This window comes from Triplophysa rosa, linkage group LG9 (genome assembly GCF_024868665.1).
Source record: "Triplophysa rosa linkage group LG9, Trosa_1v2, whole genome shotgun sequence".
Classification (NCBI taxonomy): Eukaryota; Metazoa; Chordata; class Actinopteri; order Cypriniformes; family Nemacheilidae; genus Triplophysa; species Triplophysa rosa.
Genome location: NC_079898.1, coordinates 13,848,586 through 13,869,405, shown reverse-complemented (window position 1 = coordinate 13,869,405; position 20,820 = coordinate 13,848,586). Strand labels below are relative to the sequence as shown.

At 38.9% G+C, this 20,820-nt stretch overlaps 1 protein-coding gene across 3 annotated transcripts in view; it reads right to left on the bottom strand.

The window, feature by feature from the left end:
• The window catches only part of LOC130559702 (pro-neuregulin-3, membrane-bound isoform), a 300,399-nt gene that overhangs the window by 32,105 nt on the left and 247,474 nt on the right, over positions 1 to 20,820 (bottom strand). For all 3 annotated transcript variants that reach the window (XR_008963605.1, XM_057342934.1, XM_057342935.1), the window contains exon 3: positions 17,195 to 17,268. Coding sequence is in view for 2 of the 3 variants with exons in the window: in XM_057342934.1 (XP_057198917.1) it covers positions 17,195 to 17,268 (74 nt within the window). In the remaining variant the exon portion in view is untranslated. The remainder of the gene's footprint in view (positions 1 to 17,194; positions 17,269 to 20,820) is intronic.

Sequence of the window (20,820 nt, the reverse complement as noted above, 5' to 3'; positions counted from 1 at the left end):
GGGCGGAGTCCGGCATGCAAATTTCATTCGCCAATTTTCATTGGCCTTTTCTAGAGAAGTCGGAAGCGATTGGTTCTCAAGGACGAACCCCATCTGTCGGTTCGACACAACGTCTCGTTCCCTCCATCAGGGAACCGAGGTTACAAACGTAACCGAGACGTTATACAGCGTAAATTGAGTGATGTTGAAGTTATCATGCCGTCACGAAGGAAGTCCGTTAAACGATGTAATGTGAATGTATTGAAACCTTATTATGAAACCGTTACTAAAGTTGTGGGCAATTCTATGTTTTCATGTCCAGCACTTTTTGCAGTTTCTGTCGGTGGGGGTACTATGACTTCAGTTGGTGAGGAAGAGGAAATTATTTCTCCCAATGATGGTGTGCTCCGTGGATGTCTGAAGAATTCTGAGTCGTTGCGGAATTTAAAAAGCACTCTCCGTCATTTATCTCCTATGAGTTGTCAGGAGTTGAGTGGATTACTGGATAATTTTCCAGAATTGTTCGGTGATACACCGTCTCGTACTGATTGGATCGAACACGATATTGATGTGGGGGACGGAAGACCGATTAAACATGTTTTTATCGCGTTCCATATGAGAAACGAGAATTGATGGAGAAGGAAATACAGTACATGCAAGATCACAATATTGCTGTACCGGCATTTTCTGATTGGGCTTCTCCATGTCTTTTAGTTGCTAAATCTGATGGTAACATTAGATTTTGTACGGATTTTAGGAAAGTGAATAGCTTTACTAAGCCTGATTGTTTTCCTTTGCCTCTCATTGAGGATTGTGTGGATCGAGTTGGTTCAGCTAGGTTCGTGAGCAAACTTGATTTGCTGAAGGGTTATTGGCAAGTGCCTTTAACTAAGAGAGCGCAAGTCTTTTGTTACTCCAACGGGGTTATATTCTTATCAAGTTGAGATAAGAATATCAAGTATCTAGCTTTGGTTTGCGAAACGCCCCTGCGACTTTTCAGCGTCTAATGAACCGCGTCGTGCAGGGTCTTGAGGGCTGTGCGGTTTATTTGGATGATCTAGTTGTCTTCAGTGACAGTTGGGACTCTCATGTAAAATGCCTTCATGCAGTTTTACAACGGTTGTCTGATGCTCGGCTCACTGTGAACCTTGAAAAATGTGAATTCGCTAAGGCGACGGTAACTTATTNTAAAATGCCTTCATGCAGTTTTACAACGGTTGTCTGATGCTCGGCTCACTGTGAACCTTGAAAAATGTGAATTCGCTAAGGCGACGGTAACTTATTTGGGTAAAGTTGGGGAACGGTGAAGTGCGCCCAGTACAGGCTAAGGTGCAAGCCATGCAGAACTTTCCCTCCCCGACGACGAAGATGGAAGATGGTTGGTGTGACGACCTCTGCTGTTCGTTTTGGAGTTGTTTGCGAGAAGCAGCTCCAATTAGCGGTCAATGATGTGCACCTGGTGTGGTCATCAATCTCCTCTTAAAAGACGTTCCCTATGAGGCTTTGGAAAGGGTCATTTTGGGAGACATTACTTTTGGGAAGGACCTTCATTTGAAGTTCGGGCTTTTGTTTTGTGTTGTGGACGTTTTGCAAATACATTTTATACACAGCATCTTATTACATTCTCAGCTATGCATCTAACAGTACGCACTGACATTACTGACTGCTTCAGATATACTGTAGATTTTATTTGAATATTGTTTTGCTTTGCAACTTAATGTTTAACTTCAGTCTTTTCTGTTAATAATAAAGTTTTGTTTCAAGCCTGATACTTGGTTTGCGTGTGTCCCTCGTATTTGTTGCGTCCCTTGAGCTATGGGTCGTAACAGGCACTTTTGACTACCATTGTCATTTTTCCTACTATGGTAGTCAATGGTGGCCTAGAACCGTTTGGTTACAAGCATTCTTCAAAATATCATTCTCTTTGCTCATCAGAACAAAAACTATTTATACAGATCTGGAGCAACCTGAGGGTGAGTAAATGATGACATCATTTTCATTTTTGGGTGAACTGTCAATATTAACAGAGCAGAAGTTATTCTTCACATTCATCACAGAGGTGAAATGTCATTATAGATATTTTACCACGGTAAAAGCATGATTTTTTAAAATATGAAATACTATTCAAAAGACCAGTGTTCAACATATAGTAATATAGTAACATATTCTGAATAAACTAAGATACCCCACAGGTAATCTGCAGCACATTGGTCTACTTATTGAAACTGTAGTAACATAAAATGTTTGGTCATATGTGAGCTTATTCAAAACTGCAGCGTTTAATAGTTCCAAGAACAAAATATTATTTGTCCTTCAAACATGACCTACAATAGTTAGGTCTGGTAGAGCAGATAAGAGGTTTGGTTGAAGGGTCACAAGATTGCCAATCACAATCAGGATAATATGGCTTTATCTCAAGGAGGACAGCTTTTCAAGATGTTAGCTTTGTAACGGAGTCGACATCTCATCAAAAATAAAATCTGGCTCGGATGTTGTCTTTCAGAGTTCTTGAACCACAGACACATGTCCTTGACCATGACCTTCTAACATCCCCTGCTACACACACACACACACACACACACAGTCTGTCTCTGATTTTTCCTGTTCATTTTTCTTCTGGCGGCAGACAGACACACCTCCACTGTCAAAAAAAGATGAATTCCACTTACTTCTATTCTATTCTATTTTGCCCTTTTATATACAAAAAGGTTTCACCTGAGTATGCCTTTCAATAAATAATGCCCCTCAAATATTCTGTGGGCCTTAACAGTGTCTCATAAGACTTATACTGGTGGCATCACCCTAAAAAATGTTGTTTGCATCATGGTTGGGCAATACTGTTCATTTAATATACCATTATTTACTCTGTAGGGTTGGCGGTCTCTGAGTTGGCTATATATTTCTTTGAAGAATAAAAAGTTATTGATTCTATATTAAAGGTTCCTCAAATCAGTTTAAAGCAGATGGTTTGCTAAAGAAGTAAAGAAAAAGTTTTTGTAGAACTTACAACAGTTCTCATATGGCATGGGACTGTAATTCCCTTCTGGTTGTAATTGGAAGGTTTATTTATTTGTGAGCATGCAGCTGCTCAGACCACACTAAGCAGCTGCATTTCATCATGCCTAGATCTAAAACAAGAGAAATTCTATGGTATTTGCACAGGTATTCCTTTAATATAACAGAATAAAACAATAATTCTAGATATAAAATGTAATATCTGTGTGGGCTGATGTTACTGTTATTATCTTCAGCAACACCTGGTCAGCACAAATGCTCAGCAGCTCATTAAAAGTTTGCATGAAAAAAGACAAGGAAAAAGTACTGGAAAGTTAAGCATTGGTCATATAAAGATATAAACATATCAAACGATTTATCTGTGAAATAAATGTGAAATGTCACAGAAGTATTTTAGAAAGCAGCATCATTGTGCTGCATACCTTTCAAAACAGTGTTTGTGCACTGAAAATGCTGCTTACGTAGCCAGCTCACTATGTTTTGGAACAGAGCCACTGCATATTAAAAGACAACATCATTTTCCTTCTTTTCCAAATTGTCGAAAATGAGAAGAAGCTTATCAGTGTTGATTAAGAGCTGTTGAGAGACACCTGCCAAAGACTGGCACAGATATTTACAATCACACACTGGACCTTATGCCTTACAGACTATGTCAAAGTACAAAAAAATGCAAAGAAAGAAAATTCGTTAAAGGTGCTTTGTATCGGCAAAATACAAAGCAGGAGAGAGTAGAGAATAGAGAACATCTCTATGCTCTGATGTCTGCATATAGTGGATGTGTTTTTCTCGGCTGTCACTCCCCAGTGATATGCTGTAGAATGGAGAGTTTCCTCAGCCAGATGGCAGCAAACTCCCTGAGCTCCTACTAAAAGGCCCTGTAAAACATGTGCTGTTCCCTGTTACGGGTGAAGGAGGAGGACGGCTTACATCAGTGTTGAGGTTACGTCTATTTTGACATTTTCAGTGAAACTGAATGGGTTCTGTTTTCCATGGATGAGCTGCAGAACAGCTATGTGGACAATTTCAGAACACAACATTAGATAAAGTACAAAGAGTTACAGCCACTGACAACTGCTGACTGTTTTTTATGGTGTGACATAACAGCACGCATCAAAGTAGTTATACAGTATCTCTTGCAGAAGCCTGTACTGTGTGCGAATATGTGAGCTTTGCTGAGACAGCTCGTTGTCTAGGTTATCTCTCAGTGCACCATGAGACATGAATTATAGCTTTAAATCTATAACAGAAAATATAAAATAACTGTCGGTACTGATGGAGAGATGTCCACATTCCTTGGAGGTTAAGTTGGATCTATGCGGCAGTTGTGAAAGAATCTAATCTTATCTTTGAGCTCAGCGAGTCTCCATTGAATGGCTGTTCATTGTTGCTTCAATGTTATTGCTCTACCCCAATGACGGAGGTGAGAAAGAGAGAGAGAGCGTCAGCCGTAGAACCTTTAGAACAAAACTAAATATATTTCAGCACTAGTGATCCAAAAAGAAAGATGTAAATGAACCCACGAGACCATAAACTCTCCACCCTCTACTAGCCTTAGGCTATCAACGACCAACTGAACCCCATTTACTTACACCAACAACATCAGAGTCAACGCTTGGATGAGTTTTGGATGCATATGTGAGCGTGAGCTTTCACACAAGTGGGCGGCTATGAGATTGCCATGGCGATAGAATCAGTTTTAGAGTCATTATCATTCCTCATCCATGAAGCAACTCAATGCCGCTAACATCCAGAATGTTTTCATCCAACAACAAAGGATGCATTTTGGTTGGATGTTACAGTAAATGCAAAGTGAAAACAATACATAGATTAGATAGATTTTGAGTGCTGCCTATTACAAGGTTTTGTTTTAATAGCAAAACACAGCAAAAGAACGCACATCAACTTGGGTGCTTGACCAAAAACGAATCACATGAAAACATATACAAAGTCGGCACACCAAAGCTCCAAAAATATAAAAAGTTTTAATCGACTTTCACAAAACGTGTTTCAAAAAAACATTTTGTGAAAGTCAATTAAAACGTTTGATATATATTTCTCAAGGTTTTGTTTTAATAAATGAAATGTGTATCTGTATTGTACATCAGATTGCATATCAACCATTTCAACTCAAAATATTCAACTTTTAGCATGTGATCTCCCTCATTATAACACAACAACATGAAAATTTATGCTGAACATGCTTTATTTGCATCACTGTATATTATATAAACCTCTGACATGTGCTATTTCAAAAAGTGATACAGACAACATTTTATGGTATTTAAATGAGCTTTAAGACAGAGGCATGGATTCTCGGTCTCTTTGTGGTTACACATATACTGTACAAAGGTCACAGATAACATCATAAATTGGGGGTTTCCCTAAATGAAGCTGTTTGCTGAAAGACATTCCAAGCAATAAAATAAATTATCATGCTATAAAGACACTGCTATTGCCTCTCTCTCCCTGACATTAAGACAGACACACACACACACACACACACACACACACACACACACACACACACACACACACACACACACACACACACACACACACACACACACACANACACACACACACACACACACACACACACACACACACACACACACACACACACACACACACACACACACACACACACACACACACACACACAGGTCACCCCTGGTCTTTATCTGATCACTCTGTCCTACCCTCTCCTTCTTTGCGCAGTGGTGTATTAATGGAAAATGTGATTGATATCTTCAAGGTGGTCTGCAGACTTCAGAGTCCAGCTGGGCTCCTGCTCCAAAACAAGCAGTGACATTTTTTTTATGAGATTTGCCATTTTAGGGGTTGATCATAAACTACTATCATATATAACTACTATATAAAAGAGACAAATCAAACATCGCCACATCCCGTAAAACTGCTTCCTTCTCATAAATGTTGGAAGTCCAATATAATCTAATTTGCTCATGATTTTGTAACACTGTTTGTTGTCTAAAACAAAACAAAACACATGCTTTGCTGTAGACCTTTACATCACACTTCTGCAGCAGCATAGCACTGCCTATTATAAATCTGGATACCTGGTAAATGGTCATCCTTGCATTGCATTCTGGGATATGAAAAACATACTGATCTTTTTTGGCACAGTTTGCAGCAACGCTGATTATGTTTACCGAGAGCTCGTGTCTCCGAGAGCATCTTTCAATGCATTATTTAACATATTTGCAGTTATAGCGACTGTAGACTCGTGTATGGGACTTCTGGGGCAGGCCATGAAATTCCATCCAAAAAGCTTGTTAATTAAACCACAGCTACAGTTTTACAATCATAACCAATTAACAAATAAAACACAAAATGCTTCTCTCTCCATCCAAAACGACAGAGACTTAGGCTCTTGAAAGGCCAGACGTACAGTAATGTTCACCCACACACTGACTGAGAATGCCACTAAATCTCACACATAGACCTTGTGCTCCATAAATGAGTAGCAGAGAGAGAATGAAAGAGAGATAGAGAGAGAGAGAGGAAGATACGTCTGTCGTAAAACAGGTTTTTACATCAGATGCACATGAATTCTAGTAAAATATTGTAACCTCATAGGATACTGAATGTTATTATTGGTAAACCACTGAAGCAAAAAGCACCTAAAGCGCTAATTTCATTTCGTACTGTCATGATTTTATCTATAAGCTATATGGACAGTAGTTTCTATTAACTTTGAAGTTAGGTAGTCATCTTATACTGACTATAACAGCATCATATAACTCTGTTCCTAAATATTTCTCTTTCAGAAATATCTGAAGCTCACTAAAAATGATGGATCAGTATCACAGGTGCATTATTCAATGGTGACATCAAAGTGTGATAACCAACGGCACATATTTCTGCCTTTCACTTTTTACTTCTTTGTAAGCAAATACACACAAATTATTTCACTATAGTAGTGGGGAAATCTCATACACTTCCATTGTTTTTATAGCAGACTTGACTAATACCCCACATTATACTGTTGGCTTTATTAGATTTACAATAATTTGACTAATTTGCTTATTTTTCTACTGAGGACCATCTAATGTTTTTGACATTGTTCACTATATCTGTAAGGACATTTAAAAAATTTGGCCCTCTTAAATATACAGTACTGTAAGCAAACCTGTACACACAGGCGTGCACGCAGACACACGCACGCACGCACGCACGCACGCACGCACGCACGCACACACACACACACACACACAGGAGATTACGATGGACATTTAAGTGTTCACTAACACACACATCTTTGTGGGCAGGATAGTTGTGGGTGACTAAAATCTGTCTCAAGGATGTTTCTTAACCATTTGAGACAATTTCATGACATGCCAATGGATGACATATAAAGGAAGAAAGCAACGTCTAAATTGGACAACTATATGCAATGACAATAGACGGAACCATGGCTTCTATGGTCATGAATTATGGCAGTCATATAGAAGAGAACAAGTGCAAAATGGTGCAGTCTCTCAGTAGATCAGAAGTCATGTTATTCCAGATCTATACTAAGCACATGGGTAAACGAAAAAAGGCCTATAAGGTTAGAATGGAATCATGGGAATAGATTGAATTCTTTTCTGTATCGTGACGCGTATCCGAGTGAAACGGCTTCTAAAATTAGAAAAAATGTAGGGCGGGGCTTTATTTTGCCCTTCCCTTTTTGATTGGTTTGTTGTAAGTTGGCCCTGGAGGGGAGGGCTAAAAAAGCCTTACCATTCAGGATAGTCCTACTTCTTTGTTGTTGCTTATGTCATGTGGTGTAGAGTTGTTGTTGGGAGCTTAATGTTTTTGATTAAAGATTACAAGTGCAAATGAATTAAAAAATAATAATGGTGCACGGATAAATCATTTATAATAATCACTGCAACACTGTGTAAAACACTTTTCCTTTTTGATTTCATGTTGACTTTGCCCTTCTGAAACCTTGGATGTCCGCATTTGCTCTTTTTCAGGAAATGGAAACAACACTGTACTTTTTCAATGATTAAATAGTGTTTTGTCAAAGTTGACAAGCAATTTTTAATAAGTTTTTTTGGTTAGATATTTGCAAAACCCAGTGAAAAACATAATAGTGAGTAATAATAATGATTTTGGGCAAAAAATAAAAATCACGAAATATGGAGATATGAGCTTTCAGCTGCGATTTGGGGGATTTATACATTATTACATTTACATTTACCAGACGCTTTGACTTACATTGCATTATTCTATACATTTGTTTCTAAGTATATGCAATCCCCTGGGATCAAACCCATGACCTTGGCGTTGTTAGCACCATGCTCTTACCACTGAGCTACAGGAAAGCTGTATATTATAAAGGAATTTAAAAATAATCCAGGAAAAAACTTTGTACTACCTAAAAATGTATTTCAATGGTAATTGTAACTTGCCTGTGTCATCTTGTCTCTTAACTGGCAGCACATGAAGTAGATTAAATAACTCTAGCTTGTTGCTTTTAAAGTTGTAAAAATTACTGAGAATTATCCTTAGTGGAGGAATAAAAACGAATGAAAAGAAAAAGGCAAAAACTTAAATGAATTGAAATAGTTTCACATTTACTGTAATTGTACTTCATTATTTCAAAGGTAAAATGTTCTTAGCATGATGAAATAAAAAATGATTTCCTCATAAAAAACGCAGACTAACCTGAAATCCTTTTCCTGTATGTAAAAGAAGTAAAACTTTGAATTCAAAAGCAACTGTTTGTGTTGATCTTTGACTTTTGAGTATAGTAACTAAACACAGGCTGTATGTAAGTTGTACTCCAATGTGAGTAAACAGAGTTAGGAGTCAATACGGTTTGTTCAGACACAATATAACCCTGCTATATCTATGAGAGAATTGTTTCAGTGAGGGTTTTAGACGCACTCAGCATCTTGAAATGTGATCGAGCGAGCCATTAGGGTATCCATTTTCAACACTCCACTAACATTAAAGCAATACAACCATAACATCTCTAGCTGAATCACTACCGTGACCTTTATTCTCACTGTGTGGTCAGTAATACCACCAGTTAAAGCAATAACAAAAACACGGTTGCCATAACAGCTGCCATTACAAGCGAAATGGCCGAGATTGTTCAGTATTTTAAGGCATGATTATTCTTTCCTCTTAGTCAATGGATATGTCGAGACAGCCGGGAAATACCGGCCCAGCAGGGATGAAGCAATTACTGCCCTTTTCTCTTTTACCTGCTTTTGCTCTTCATCTCAAATCAGACTTACATAAGTATTTTATGAACTGCCAGTCTGTACCTGTGAGCACTAACTCAGCTGCCCATTGTTTGTCAATGTAAGGATGGCGCAGTATTCCGTGCAGGGGGTTATGGGTAATAACGCTAAAATGCCCATGGCTTGTGAATAAAGGTGAGAAGAGTGTAGACATGAGGCTGATTGACAGTATAAGGGACACTGGGGAGATGGAGAGGCTTATGGTGAATTATTAAAGCAGAACCTCATAATGTTTAGACACTAAGGAGATCAGAGAGCTGACGGTGGCCAGGCCTGTGAAATGAAGAGAGGAGGACTGCTAGTGAAGATGGATTGGAAAAGGTGCAGATGAGTATGTATGTGAAGCCATGATGAGATAAGAGTGATAGTTACAACTGAACCTGATTTAGGCAACGATTGAAAGCTAGCGTAGGCAGCTTCATAGCTTTGAAAATATAAAAGGGGAAAAGATCCCACCCTCTTCTCAGAGGTCTCTTTAAAGTCGTGCTTCCTTTCATGTTTCATGTCAATTACCACACGTCTTATTCACAGACGAGACAACAATACGGCACAAAGCACATAACTTTACAAAAGTAACAGGCACAAACAACTTATTTACAGTTTTTGCAAGAAAATGTGGCAGTGTTGTAAGCTCACTGTTGCATGGGCAGGGGTGCTGAGTTAAGCCCCGTTCAGATGGCCAGCGACAATGCGAGGCGATGTCATTCATTTCACTGAAGCAACCGTGACCGTTGACGACAGGAAGTGGGCGTGTCTAGCAACTTGACATAGTTGAGATTTGCTCAACTTTATGTAAATGATGCGCGACTTTCGGGAGCGACTACCATACAGCAACGGAGCTCAAGTCAGCCGTCTCTCGTCTGTTACTGCAGGGTTTGTTTATCAATGTTTCTAGAGCAACAAAAGCTAGGAACGCCTTCTAACAACCTCGTGGCGAGAGACTGGTGTCTGAACGCAGCTTTATGCATAGGTTGACAGGCAGGGAGCACATCCTATCATTGGATACAATCTGAAGACTTATATATAGCCTATACTTCGGTCACTTGACATCTTCACTTTATACTTAAATATATTAGTAAAGATGTGTCGAAAACGTATTCATTTTACATATTTGGGGTATAAAATGAAAGCTCAGCTTTTAGAAAAATGTAAGTAGTCTTGGCACACATCAAAAGAGCAAAGTTTATAAAAATATAGCTCAGGTGAATGACTATAAATATTACATGAGAAAACCAATAAATAACACATTTTTTAGCCTTAGTCAATATTTAAGATATCAAGGCTACATTTTCACAGAATGTTCTTTACATTATGTAGGATGATTTTATGTTGTAAAGTACTGTAAATAAAAAAGACTTCATCTGGGTTTTCACAGAGTGGGTCACGTATTATATATACTGTATATAGTATAGCCTATAAATTAATATTAAGACCCCTTTTTCTAAGTACTGTAGATCACAAAAAAGGACTTCATCTGGGTTTTCACAGAGTGGGTCATGTATTATATATCTACATAGTATAGCCTATAAATGAATATTAAACCCCTTATTCTTTGCTATCAGGTTGTAAAGTAGTACAAGCAAAACATGCTTTAACTCACTTCTAGAGTGCACTGAAGCTAAAAAAGGTAAGATGCATTAAATATCTTTTGAAATCTGATTAAATCTTACTATCCAGACCAATAATATATACATCTAAATCGTGTCTCCATGAAATCTAATCACAAGGTGCCTAAAGATTGCATCCTTCAACAGTGAGTGGAGGGCTCGATTTACATAATCAGCTGCTTAGAAGAACGCAGATGAATATGATCGTACTGTTTTATAACCTAATGTTCCTTTGACTTGCCCTTTAAATGAAAAGTTACAAAAGGCCAATGACACTGTCATCTAAGCAGAGGAAGCTAAAATATGATGAGAAGCTCTTGTAGCCAAAATCATTCAAATCTAAGGAGCCCAAAGGCTGTGAGAGCCCACTTTAATCAGCAAGTCTGACAATTACTTACCCCTCTCACCTGCCGCCTCTCGTAAAACTATCATCAGAGACAGAGACACAGCTAATAACCACTGATTCACTTTTCAGTAAACACATATTCTGATCAGCGGGGAATGTGGGTGACTGGAAAAGGAGAGCTGCTCTTGTAAAGCTTTGAAATCAGGAGGAGGCTCTCAAAATAACAATAACATACAGATGACTCCACAAATAAGCAGCCGGTTCCCTCGGAGACGTGTGCAATCGAGAGCTAATAGGTCGCTGTCAATCAAAGCGAATAGAAATGTAAGCAGCACAAAGTGGCGATGTGTATTAAACCTTGAGTGCATAAATCATGTTGTACATGATTGCTGTAAATCAGATGCATTGAACGCTCTTGACATGTGCCTGAATTGATGCCAGATGGATGCTAAATTGAGTTATCACATGAAAATAGATTTCTTAAACGCAAAACGATGGCTGACTACAGGCATCTAATAGCAGCTACTGTATATATACAGATCCCAAAATACGTTTTGCTACTTTATTTTAAGCCATTGTATGTAAAGGAGAAAAATAGACTTTTGTAACCCATGGCAGGTTGTCAGGGAGACCGCAATGCAGAGAATATGGTGACAATATGCTCTAGAAATCAGCACATAATTTGTATATTCTTCATTATGATGCAGGCTGACAAGATCTATATCTCACTGTAAATGACCCATCCAAAAACATTACCTCAGACCTGAATAAATATTTTACAAGTGTGAATGGGCAAAATTGCTCAGGGCCTCGGCAGATGAATTGCAGCAATCAATATACATTTCCGTTTATGCTTGTGTTATACTTTGCCACGCAGAAAAGTAAATTGGCTCTAGTGACTGCGATCCATTACGTCTGTTGCTCAAACTGTGCTACAGTTGCCTCTTTGCCCACATTGTTGTTGTAGCCAATCTGCTACTTGATCAAACTACATGCACGAGACTTTTGTTATCAGAAAAAATGATGCGGTAAATAATAAGTGGTATTTACATCCCAACAATTGCATCTCAATGTTTAAAGGCTTTTGAAACACTCTTGAAACACATGAAAAGAAAACTGTGAAAGAATGTAGGGAAAGCCGGGAAGTAAAATAACAGGTAGAGAGATGTGTGATGAAAGTCAAGGACACAGTGACCCTGGGTGTCCATCTTCTCTGTGTATGTTGCTTTTAAGCGCGGCGGCTCAGCAGAGACGTTGGCTCTATGTGTCTGTCCTGACAGTAAACCCATACTGGCATTTCAAAATTTAAACACTGAAAGCCTGTTTACTGTTGTCCCTTTGCTCACAGAAAGCTTGTAAATCTGAACAGGCAGAAGAGACATTGGAGGGCGGCTGTCCGGTGAGCTCACAGGAAATGGGGTGGAGATTTTACAAGCGTTTAAACCCCTCGCAAATGTTAAGTCACTCTACTGTACGTGAACTGTGTGTTGAGGGTCACACGTATTAAATGATGTGTCGCATCAGGTTGCCTCACATAAAATATGTGCGCCCCTTTTATTTCACAATAGCCATTTGTCACAGGGCTAAATTTTCCTTCAACAGAGCTATTATTGTCTGAATTGAGTGGTAAGCTCATTATTCACAATTTGCTGTTGTGACATGTCTGAAATTGGTAACTCTGTTGTGCCTAATTCTATTTTTTGCCAATGCCCAATAGGTGGCTCCTTGTCTCTGTACCAGAAATGATGAGAAGTGGCTAAAACTGGCCAGACTAGTGCTAATCTGTGCCAAACTCAGTCAGGGTGCCATTCAGGAGATTACAGTGTTGTTTATGTGAAGCAGAAAAATATCAGAAACACGTTATTGCTTATGCTCAACTATAGAACTGTGTCGCTATTCAATAATAGTGTTTACCTCGAGAATGAATCGGCACAATATTAAAATACTGTTCATATTTTAAAGAACATATTAGCATTGTATACTGTACATTTCTCAAAAAACAGTAGTTTACACAGTATTACATATAGTACACAGCACATACAGAACATAAATGTATTTATTTTTGAAAATTTGAATGACATTTAGTTTCTTAAATGCTCAAGACTTGTATTTATTTGTTCATTATTTTTAAATATCAGTTGGTGGCAAGTACTTAAAACATAATTAAGACCAACAATAAAGCTGCAATAAAATAATGAAGAGTAAGAAGTTTACTTTTATATAGCGCCTTTACATAAGCTCAAGGTTGCTTCACAATGAGCACTTTCAAGCAAAAATACATTTTCAAACAAACACACAGGAAAAGATGCAAGATTATTGATAATATATTTCAAACAAGTATGTTTTCAATTGTGTTTTGAAGAAGGATAGAGATGAAGAGTTACGGCCTGGGGGCATTAACACTAAATGACCTTCCACCTGAAGTGGACAGTCTAAACTTGGGAATGCTAAGAAGCCCCAAATCAGATGATCTAAGAGACCGAGTTGGTATATATGGGTGAATTAGATCTTTGATATAGCTAGGTGCAAGACCATTTAAAGTCTTAAATGTCAAAAGGAGAATCTTAAACTGAATGCGTGAGGAAACAGGTAGCCAGTGAAGACTGTGTAGAAGTGGAAATATGTGAGCACTGCGCCTGGTCGAGGTAGGTACCCTAGCAGCAGCATTCTGGACATACTGCAACCTTTAAATATGTTTCTCTGACAAACTGATAAACAGAGCATTGCAATAATCTAGCCGTGATGTAATTAGAGCATGCACTAGGGTTTCTGTATCAACCATCTGAGGTGTGTCCTCTTTCTGCTGTGTTTCCTGTGGTGGCTACAGCTATGTGGTGTGTGTGGTCCATTCTCTGTTCCTCAGTCTCCTCAGAGGTTGCTGCAGTCCACGAACCTGAGCCAAGTCATATCAAAGTATCCACTCCAGAGTCAAGTCTTGACCACAAATCTATTCCTGAGCAAAGTCCAGTCCACGAATCTGTTCTTGAGCCAAGTCCAGTCAACAAGTTTGTTCCTGAGTCTGGTCAAGTCGAAGAGTCTGTTCCGCCGAAGCCATCAGGGACACCACCCATACAACCATTAGTGCCACAAGCTGGAAAGTCTACTCCAACCGCTCTGCCTCTGCTGTTTGCCGGCCTCTCCGCCTTCAGTTCCGCAAGACCCGCCTCTGCTCCACGGCCCAGGTCCTGTTCCCCTTCACGGACCTGGCCCTCCATCCCGACCCCTGTTCCGCTCCCGCTCCACCACCCTCCTGGACTGTTATGGGTTTTGGAGAGTCTGGAAGCCGCTCTTTAAGGTGGGGGGGCTATGTAACGATCATCAGAGGGAGTGCCCTCGAACTCCACCAGAGGGCACTACAGACATTACTCGAACCTTCAGTTTTCACTACATTTCCCATCAACCATTGCCCGGACTCATCAGCCATTATTGTTTTCACCTGTACCTCGTTATCCTGTGTTGGTCTGTCTATTTATACCTATTTTTTTTAACTCATTCATTGCAAGGTTTTGTATGTGTTTTGTACTGCTTTTCTGAGCATTCTTCTTGTTGGATTACTCTGTTTGATTGGATTGTATTTTGTCGTGTGACCCTCTGCTGCCTGCCCTGACCATTGCCTGTTATTTCGTCTATGTCCTGTACTGTTTATCTCAAAGCTGCATTTAGATCCTCAACCCCTTCAAGTCTAGGAGCAGTACGTAACAAAAAGCCTCAGCATGTACATGAAAATCTTCTAGCGGCACATGCCTATAAATAACAAACTACTGTAGTTTGTTCTTAATAATGTATACATTTAGATTTATGCAAAATAAGGGCTATTAGAAATTATTATTATAAAAACAGAAATTGTTCTTCATTGACTTCCATTGTATGGACACAAAATCACTGAATATCTTCTTTTGTGTTCCACAGAAGAGATAGCCTATATATGTTCAACAACAGGAGGATCAACAAATAAAGACAGAATTGTTGTTTTTGGGTGAACTATCCATTTCCTATAGTCTTTCTGATAAAAGTTAGATGACCAAAAAAATAGTACTGGTCTATTTGTCGGGACTAAACATCGGTGTGCTAAAACGTTTAGACAGGGTATAAAACATTGAATGTTATCCTGTGATTGAAAAGGATATGTGGTGTTAAAGTAAATGTAGAAAAATGTGTTCAGTAGAGGGGTGTGCTCTGCATATTGTCAGCTGGTTAATTATTTTATACCACTTAGCACATACATACAGTGTATCCTCGAGCAGTTAATCTGCTATCTTTCATCTAAACTGCTACTAATAGGTCAATATGAGAAGGTCAACAAAAAGAACCCCTTATAATCACAATCCATTTCTGACTCATCAAATGACTCACCCCACACAACATCCAATCACAACCTGTTCACACACAACCGCACTTACAAAGACTGCGCTCCTCATTTGACCCAATGCTATACATCGTTCAGAAACATTCAGGTTTGGTAAGGGAATGTGAATGCACAGCCATTAGTTGAGTGGGTGGGAAAATCTAGAAATCTGTTCCTGTCAGAAAATATGAAAATGTTATGACACTTTGGTAATGACATGGTTTCTATGACAACGGTGTCTGTGAGGCTGCAAACTGCAAAGGCTTGTTGTTATTGGCAAATGAATGCATAATGCATTATGGATCATTCAGGTTAAGGATACATTTGGGTCAGAAACGGAAAGTTTTAGTTACATTCTCTCAGTGACCCTGTACGCCAGGAGTCTTCAACTAAAATTGCTTGAGGTCCAGTAAACAAACCCTCCTTGCCAGTCTAGGTCCGGACAATTAAATACCTAAAATCATGAATTGATGGTTTTTGGCAGACCAAAGAAATAAACATGTCTTTTCATATCTATACAACGGCATAACAATGTCTGACAACAATATAATGAAGGAAAATGTGCAAAATGCCATAATCTCTAAACCTGCTCTGAACATACATTCATTTCAACATTATCAACTTTAAAAGAAAACTAAAGTGTTGTTTTCTGCTGAACTGAGATGAACAAATAGCAGCATCAAGTTGTGACTGATCATCTTCTGATAACATTTCAGCTCTTCTTGTGGCTGTTGCAGCTGAAAGGGGGGTTAGTTTAATATTTTCTTTTAGTTCATGTCTTTATTTTCCTTCTAAAAGTGTTTCACACGCAGGCTCCATTCACTCTTTTACTATTTTCCCATCAGTAAAGGGCTTGTTATGTTTTCCTAAGATCCACTGTATTCTTAGCCGAACATTCGCTCGTTGTTGGGCGGTAAGTGAGTGAGGGAGGACCCATGTAGATCGCTCCTACTGGGCTTTGAGCTAATATATTTTCCGTGTCCTTACCTCGGACTGCTGCTTGTAAGTTTCTTCAAAGTGTCTCTGTCTAATTTCATAATGCCGTTTAAAGTTTCCACTTTTGACAACCGCGACAGACTCCGAGCAAATGAGACAAACCGGTCTCGTGCATCTCGATGCAGGAAGAATAAATGCAAATCTCTCGACCCATTCATCTCGGAAAACATGGTTTTCAGCGTCAACTTTTCTAACTTTTGAAAAGGACATTGTTTTTCAGTCACTGACAGTTACATCTGTCTACGCGCTGTGCAGCGAGTCTGTCTCGGCTCTCTTCTCTCGTCGAGACGTCGACGTCTGAACGTGGCAACAGTGCGCATATGTTAACTGTCCGTGGCGCCGTAGGACCCAAACTGCTACTGAGCGGACCTTGATGTGCCTGGTATAAATTTGATTGCATTATAAAATAATGTTAGGCGTTCATTTATTTATTATGTCAAAAGGCTTTGAGGTCCGGACGGATGCATCTCGCGGTCCGCATCCGGACCGGAGTCCGCTAGTTGGTGACCCCTGCTGTATGCTCATTTCAGACATTGAAACGTTTACATGTGATATTTTCAAAGGGTCAATAGATCTGGACTTGTTGTGCAGGAGAAGTCCATGTGTTTGTATTTGATTTACTGAAGCGAAAAACAACACTACTCACTTGGGTCAGACAGAATGGAGTCGGTCTTGGGCAGAAACTGGTCACAGCGAATACCCTGGAAGCCCTCTTTACACCTGATTTGAAAGAAAGGAAAGCATCATTAGGATGAGGTCATTTAGCAAACGCTTTTATCCAAAGCGATGTACAGTTCACATATTACAGAGGCGATCTCTCAGAGCACCCGGAGGTTAAGAGCAGTGGCGTAGTAACCATCTAAAATGGAGGAAAGATCTAAATATTAATAAGTGGTCCTAAGTGATTCGAAGTGGAAAGTAGATAAGTGGGCCTTAATAGAATTACTGATAACCGATGATGTGCTTTTGCCATAACCAATCGGTTGGAGCTTGTGCTGGGTCTTAAAGCTGTCCGTTTTACACGCTCCTTTACCTCATTTTAGATGATTTCTATTTAGACAACCTCCAGTTATAATGGTTCCTACGACTGTAGTCAAGAGCCTCGTTCAAGGGCACAATGGTTTATAGTTCACGGGAAGATCGAAACAGCATCCTTCCAGTTATCAGCCCTGAGCTGAAACCATTAGGCCACCCACCTCCATAAAACACACTTTTTCTCAATAGTGTTCTGTGTGCATCTCATAGCAATGAATCTCCAAGTCAATGAGAGTGAAAAATGCGAGAGGGCTTTCTGGTAATCAGATGGGAAATCCAGACTTGCCGTGTCACGCATCTGTTGCAGATTGATTTGGAAATCATGGCCACAGTGTGTTTGCAGGTTTTCTGCCTCGCGTGGCCCTGCCTGCTCGAATAAGATCATTCAGTCTTCACTAAATATGGAAATGAAATGCTTGTCTTTTATATATAAAATGTGTATGCCGTGTCCCTCTGAGTCTAGGTTTTTGTTCTCTCTCTCTCTGTAACTGCCCATGTCTTTCTGCCTGTCTTGCTCTCTCTCCTATCATCACTTTATCCTCATTTCTCCCTCACTTCTTGACTTTTCAAAGACACTGGAGGCTAATCCTGCTTTCAGCTGGTTGAGTCAGGAGAGCAATGTGACAAAGAGTAATGTCCCTGACTCTAAATGGCAGGGTACAAATGGAGCATATGCATATGCCATGCACACGAGTCTCAGCAGATAACGTAAGCCGTAAGCCTCTGTTGGGTACACAGAACATTTTATCGCTTTTACAGTGGATCAGCGCTCAATTTAATGTTGCATATTCTATTTATGGTCCGTTTCAACAGAAAACGCGTCTATTTTTGAGACCAGCTCAGCACTGTTTCTGTGTTACTGTATATACAGTATATATACAACATATAAGGAATATAATGAATTTGACTGGCTTTGCAGCTTTCCATCAGTTAATAACAGACATGGACAGAATATTCAGATTATACAACAGTTTGGGGTTGAAACTAGGGATGCACCCGATACTAAACTCATGTACTCGTTAAAATGCCAAAGATACGATAGATACCAAAGACCGATACCTCATGTGACATATCTGACCGAACTGACTGAAATTTGTTGTGAAATTTGCTTTGAAAGTTTGTGACAAGCACATAAAATTATTGTGTTTAAGGTGTTGTTTGTAATTATGAAGCTATTCTATTTTTATTAGCCTCACTGTGTTGTGAAAAGGTACAGGCATCGGTACAGGCGAGTACCAGAAAAAAATATCGGTACTCGGTCTTTATAAAATGGTATTGGTGCATACCTAGTGGAAATCCAGAGAATATAGATTTAAACCTAATCAAATGTATTAAATCTAGCTCAGAATACTATACTACAATTGATAGCAGAAAGCAATCAAATAAGCAGAAATGTTTAATAAAAGCCAATCAATGGTGAGGACTCCATTTCAAATCTGCTTTCTGTGGAGTTCTGCGGACACAGGTTCTGTGTGGGCCTGGTTATTAATTATGATATTTCACTACATTTCCCCAGGCTTAATTTCTGAAGAACATGAGCTGTTTTCTGTGCAACGGAAAACAAATAATATGCAGCAATGTTTATGAAACAGACTTAAGACTTTTTTTATCAAGAAGAATGGAGCCAAGCACAAGTTGAAGCAACCCACTAGTGTCTTTTCACAGTGGAAAATCTTGAAACAGAGAAAAATGTTGAAGCTGAAGAATTATTCAATAATAAATAAATGTGTATATTTGTGACCCTGTCTGTAAAATTCAAGTCTTTTTTTCATTTACGGTTTTTTCCATTTAATCATCTTATATACAGAACATTCTGTGAAAATATAATCTTGATGTCTTTAATATTGAGTGAGTAAGGCTATGTGAAATATTAAAATCATAGTAAAATGAATTATTTAAATCAAACTTTGATGCTTCTAATCTCATAATTAGATTATAGACTTTAGCCTGAATTTCACAGACACAGTCATGGCCATTTCCTATCATGTATCAATGTCTACATACTTGATAACTAACCCACACACTTGAACCCACTGTGAAAATATGAAAATAATATCCATAATATATTCATTAATTATATAATATATATATCAATATATATCATTAAAAATGTGCTTCCCAATGCCATAAAAACCTATTTTGGCGGTTCCATAAAGAACCTTTAATGTCTAAAGTGGTTTTCGCACCGCAGGAACGATTTCATAGTTCCGGGACGATTTGCCGAAGTACCCGCTTTTTGTTGTGTTTGCACCGTAGGAACCAGCACATAAGACGTTACAGGAATCTGTGCTTGTCATCAGGGACGGTTATGACTTGAAAGGGCCCCGGGGCCAGTTACCTCCAAGGGCCCCCCCCCACAATTTTTCCGTTATGTCCGTTATAAGTGAAAGTTAAGAGTATAATGAATATTAAAACCGTTCGAACTCTGCGTCAAATGCCTGCGCCACGCTAAAAATAATCTGTACAGGGTTATAAAAGTGAATTATTAGCTACACGGTGTTTTAAACACACGTCTTTAATTAACTGTCAAATACACACGCATTTAATGCATCACATAAATAAAAAATCATTTCTCACAATAAAATGCCCCTGTGACACATATCTGTAAACATCAAATCGTCAAGCAAAAGATTCAGAAAATGCAATTTAAATGTGCTGTAATTTAATTAATAAGTTAATTTTTAATAAGTTAAATTTAATTTAATAAGTTAAAGTAACATAAAAACATATGTTGCTATGATTTGTTGATCATTTCATTTTTTACAGGGTATCCACAGAGGCATTGTATAGACTACGGAACCCATATATTCAAAATAGATAAACATTTGTTTTCATTGTTGTTGGGTTCTCTGTACCAAACTGGATGGTGCAACCTTGAAGCCCAGGACCCCTTTGGGCTTATGGTATTCAAGGGCTCCTGGGCACTGGCTCCATTGGCCCGGTCAGTAATCCATCCCTGCTTGTCATAGTGTAACACGTACAGTACAACATCTCAGGCCAGAAAGATCTTTGGTCAATTAATCTTACCCCAATTGATAGATTCACTTGCACGCAGCTGATAAAGATCTGTGAGATTAGAAACTAGTGCAGTACAAATTTACAGGATGACCATTTATACAGAGATCAAGTGCTAGGGTAACATCATGAGGAAGAGTTATTATGAGCACAGTATGGGATGTGGCAACTGGCAAACGGTGGCAATTCAAATGTGGGAAGTGTATGAAAAGAAGTAGAGGT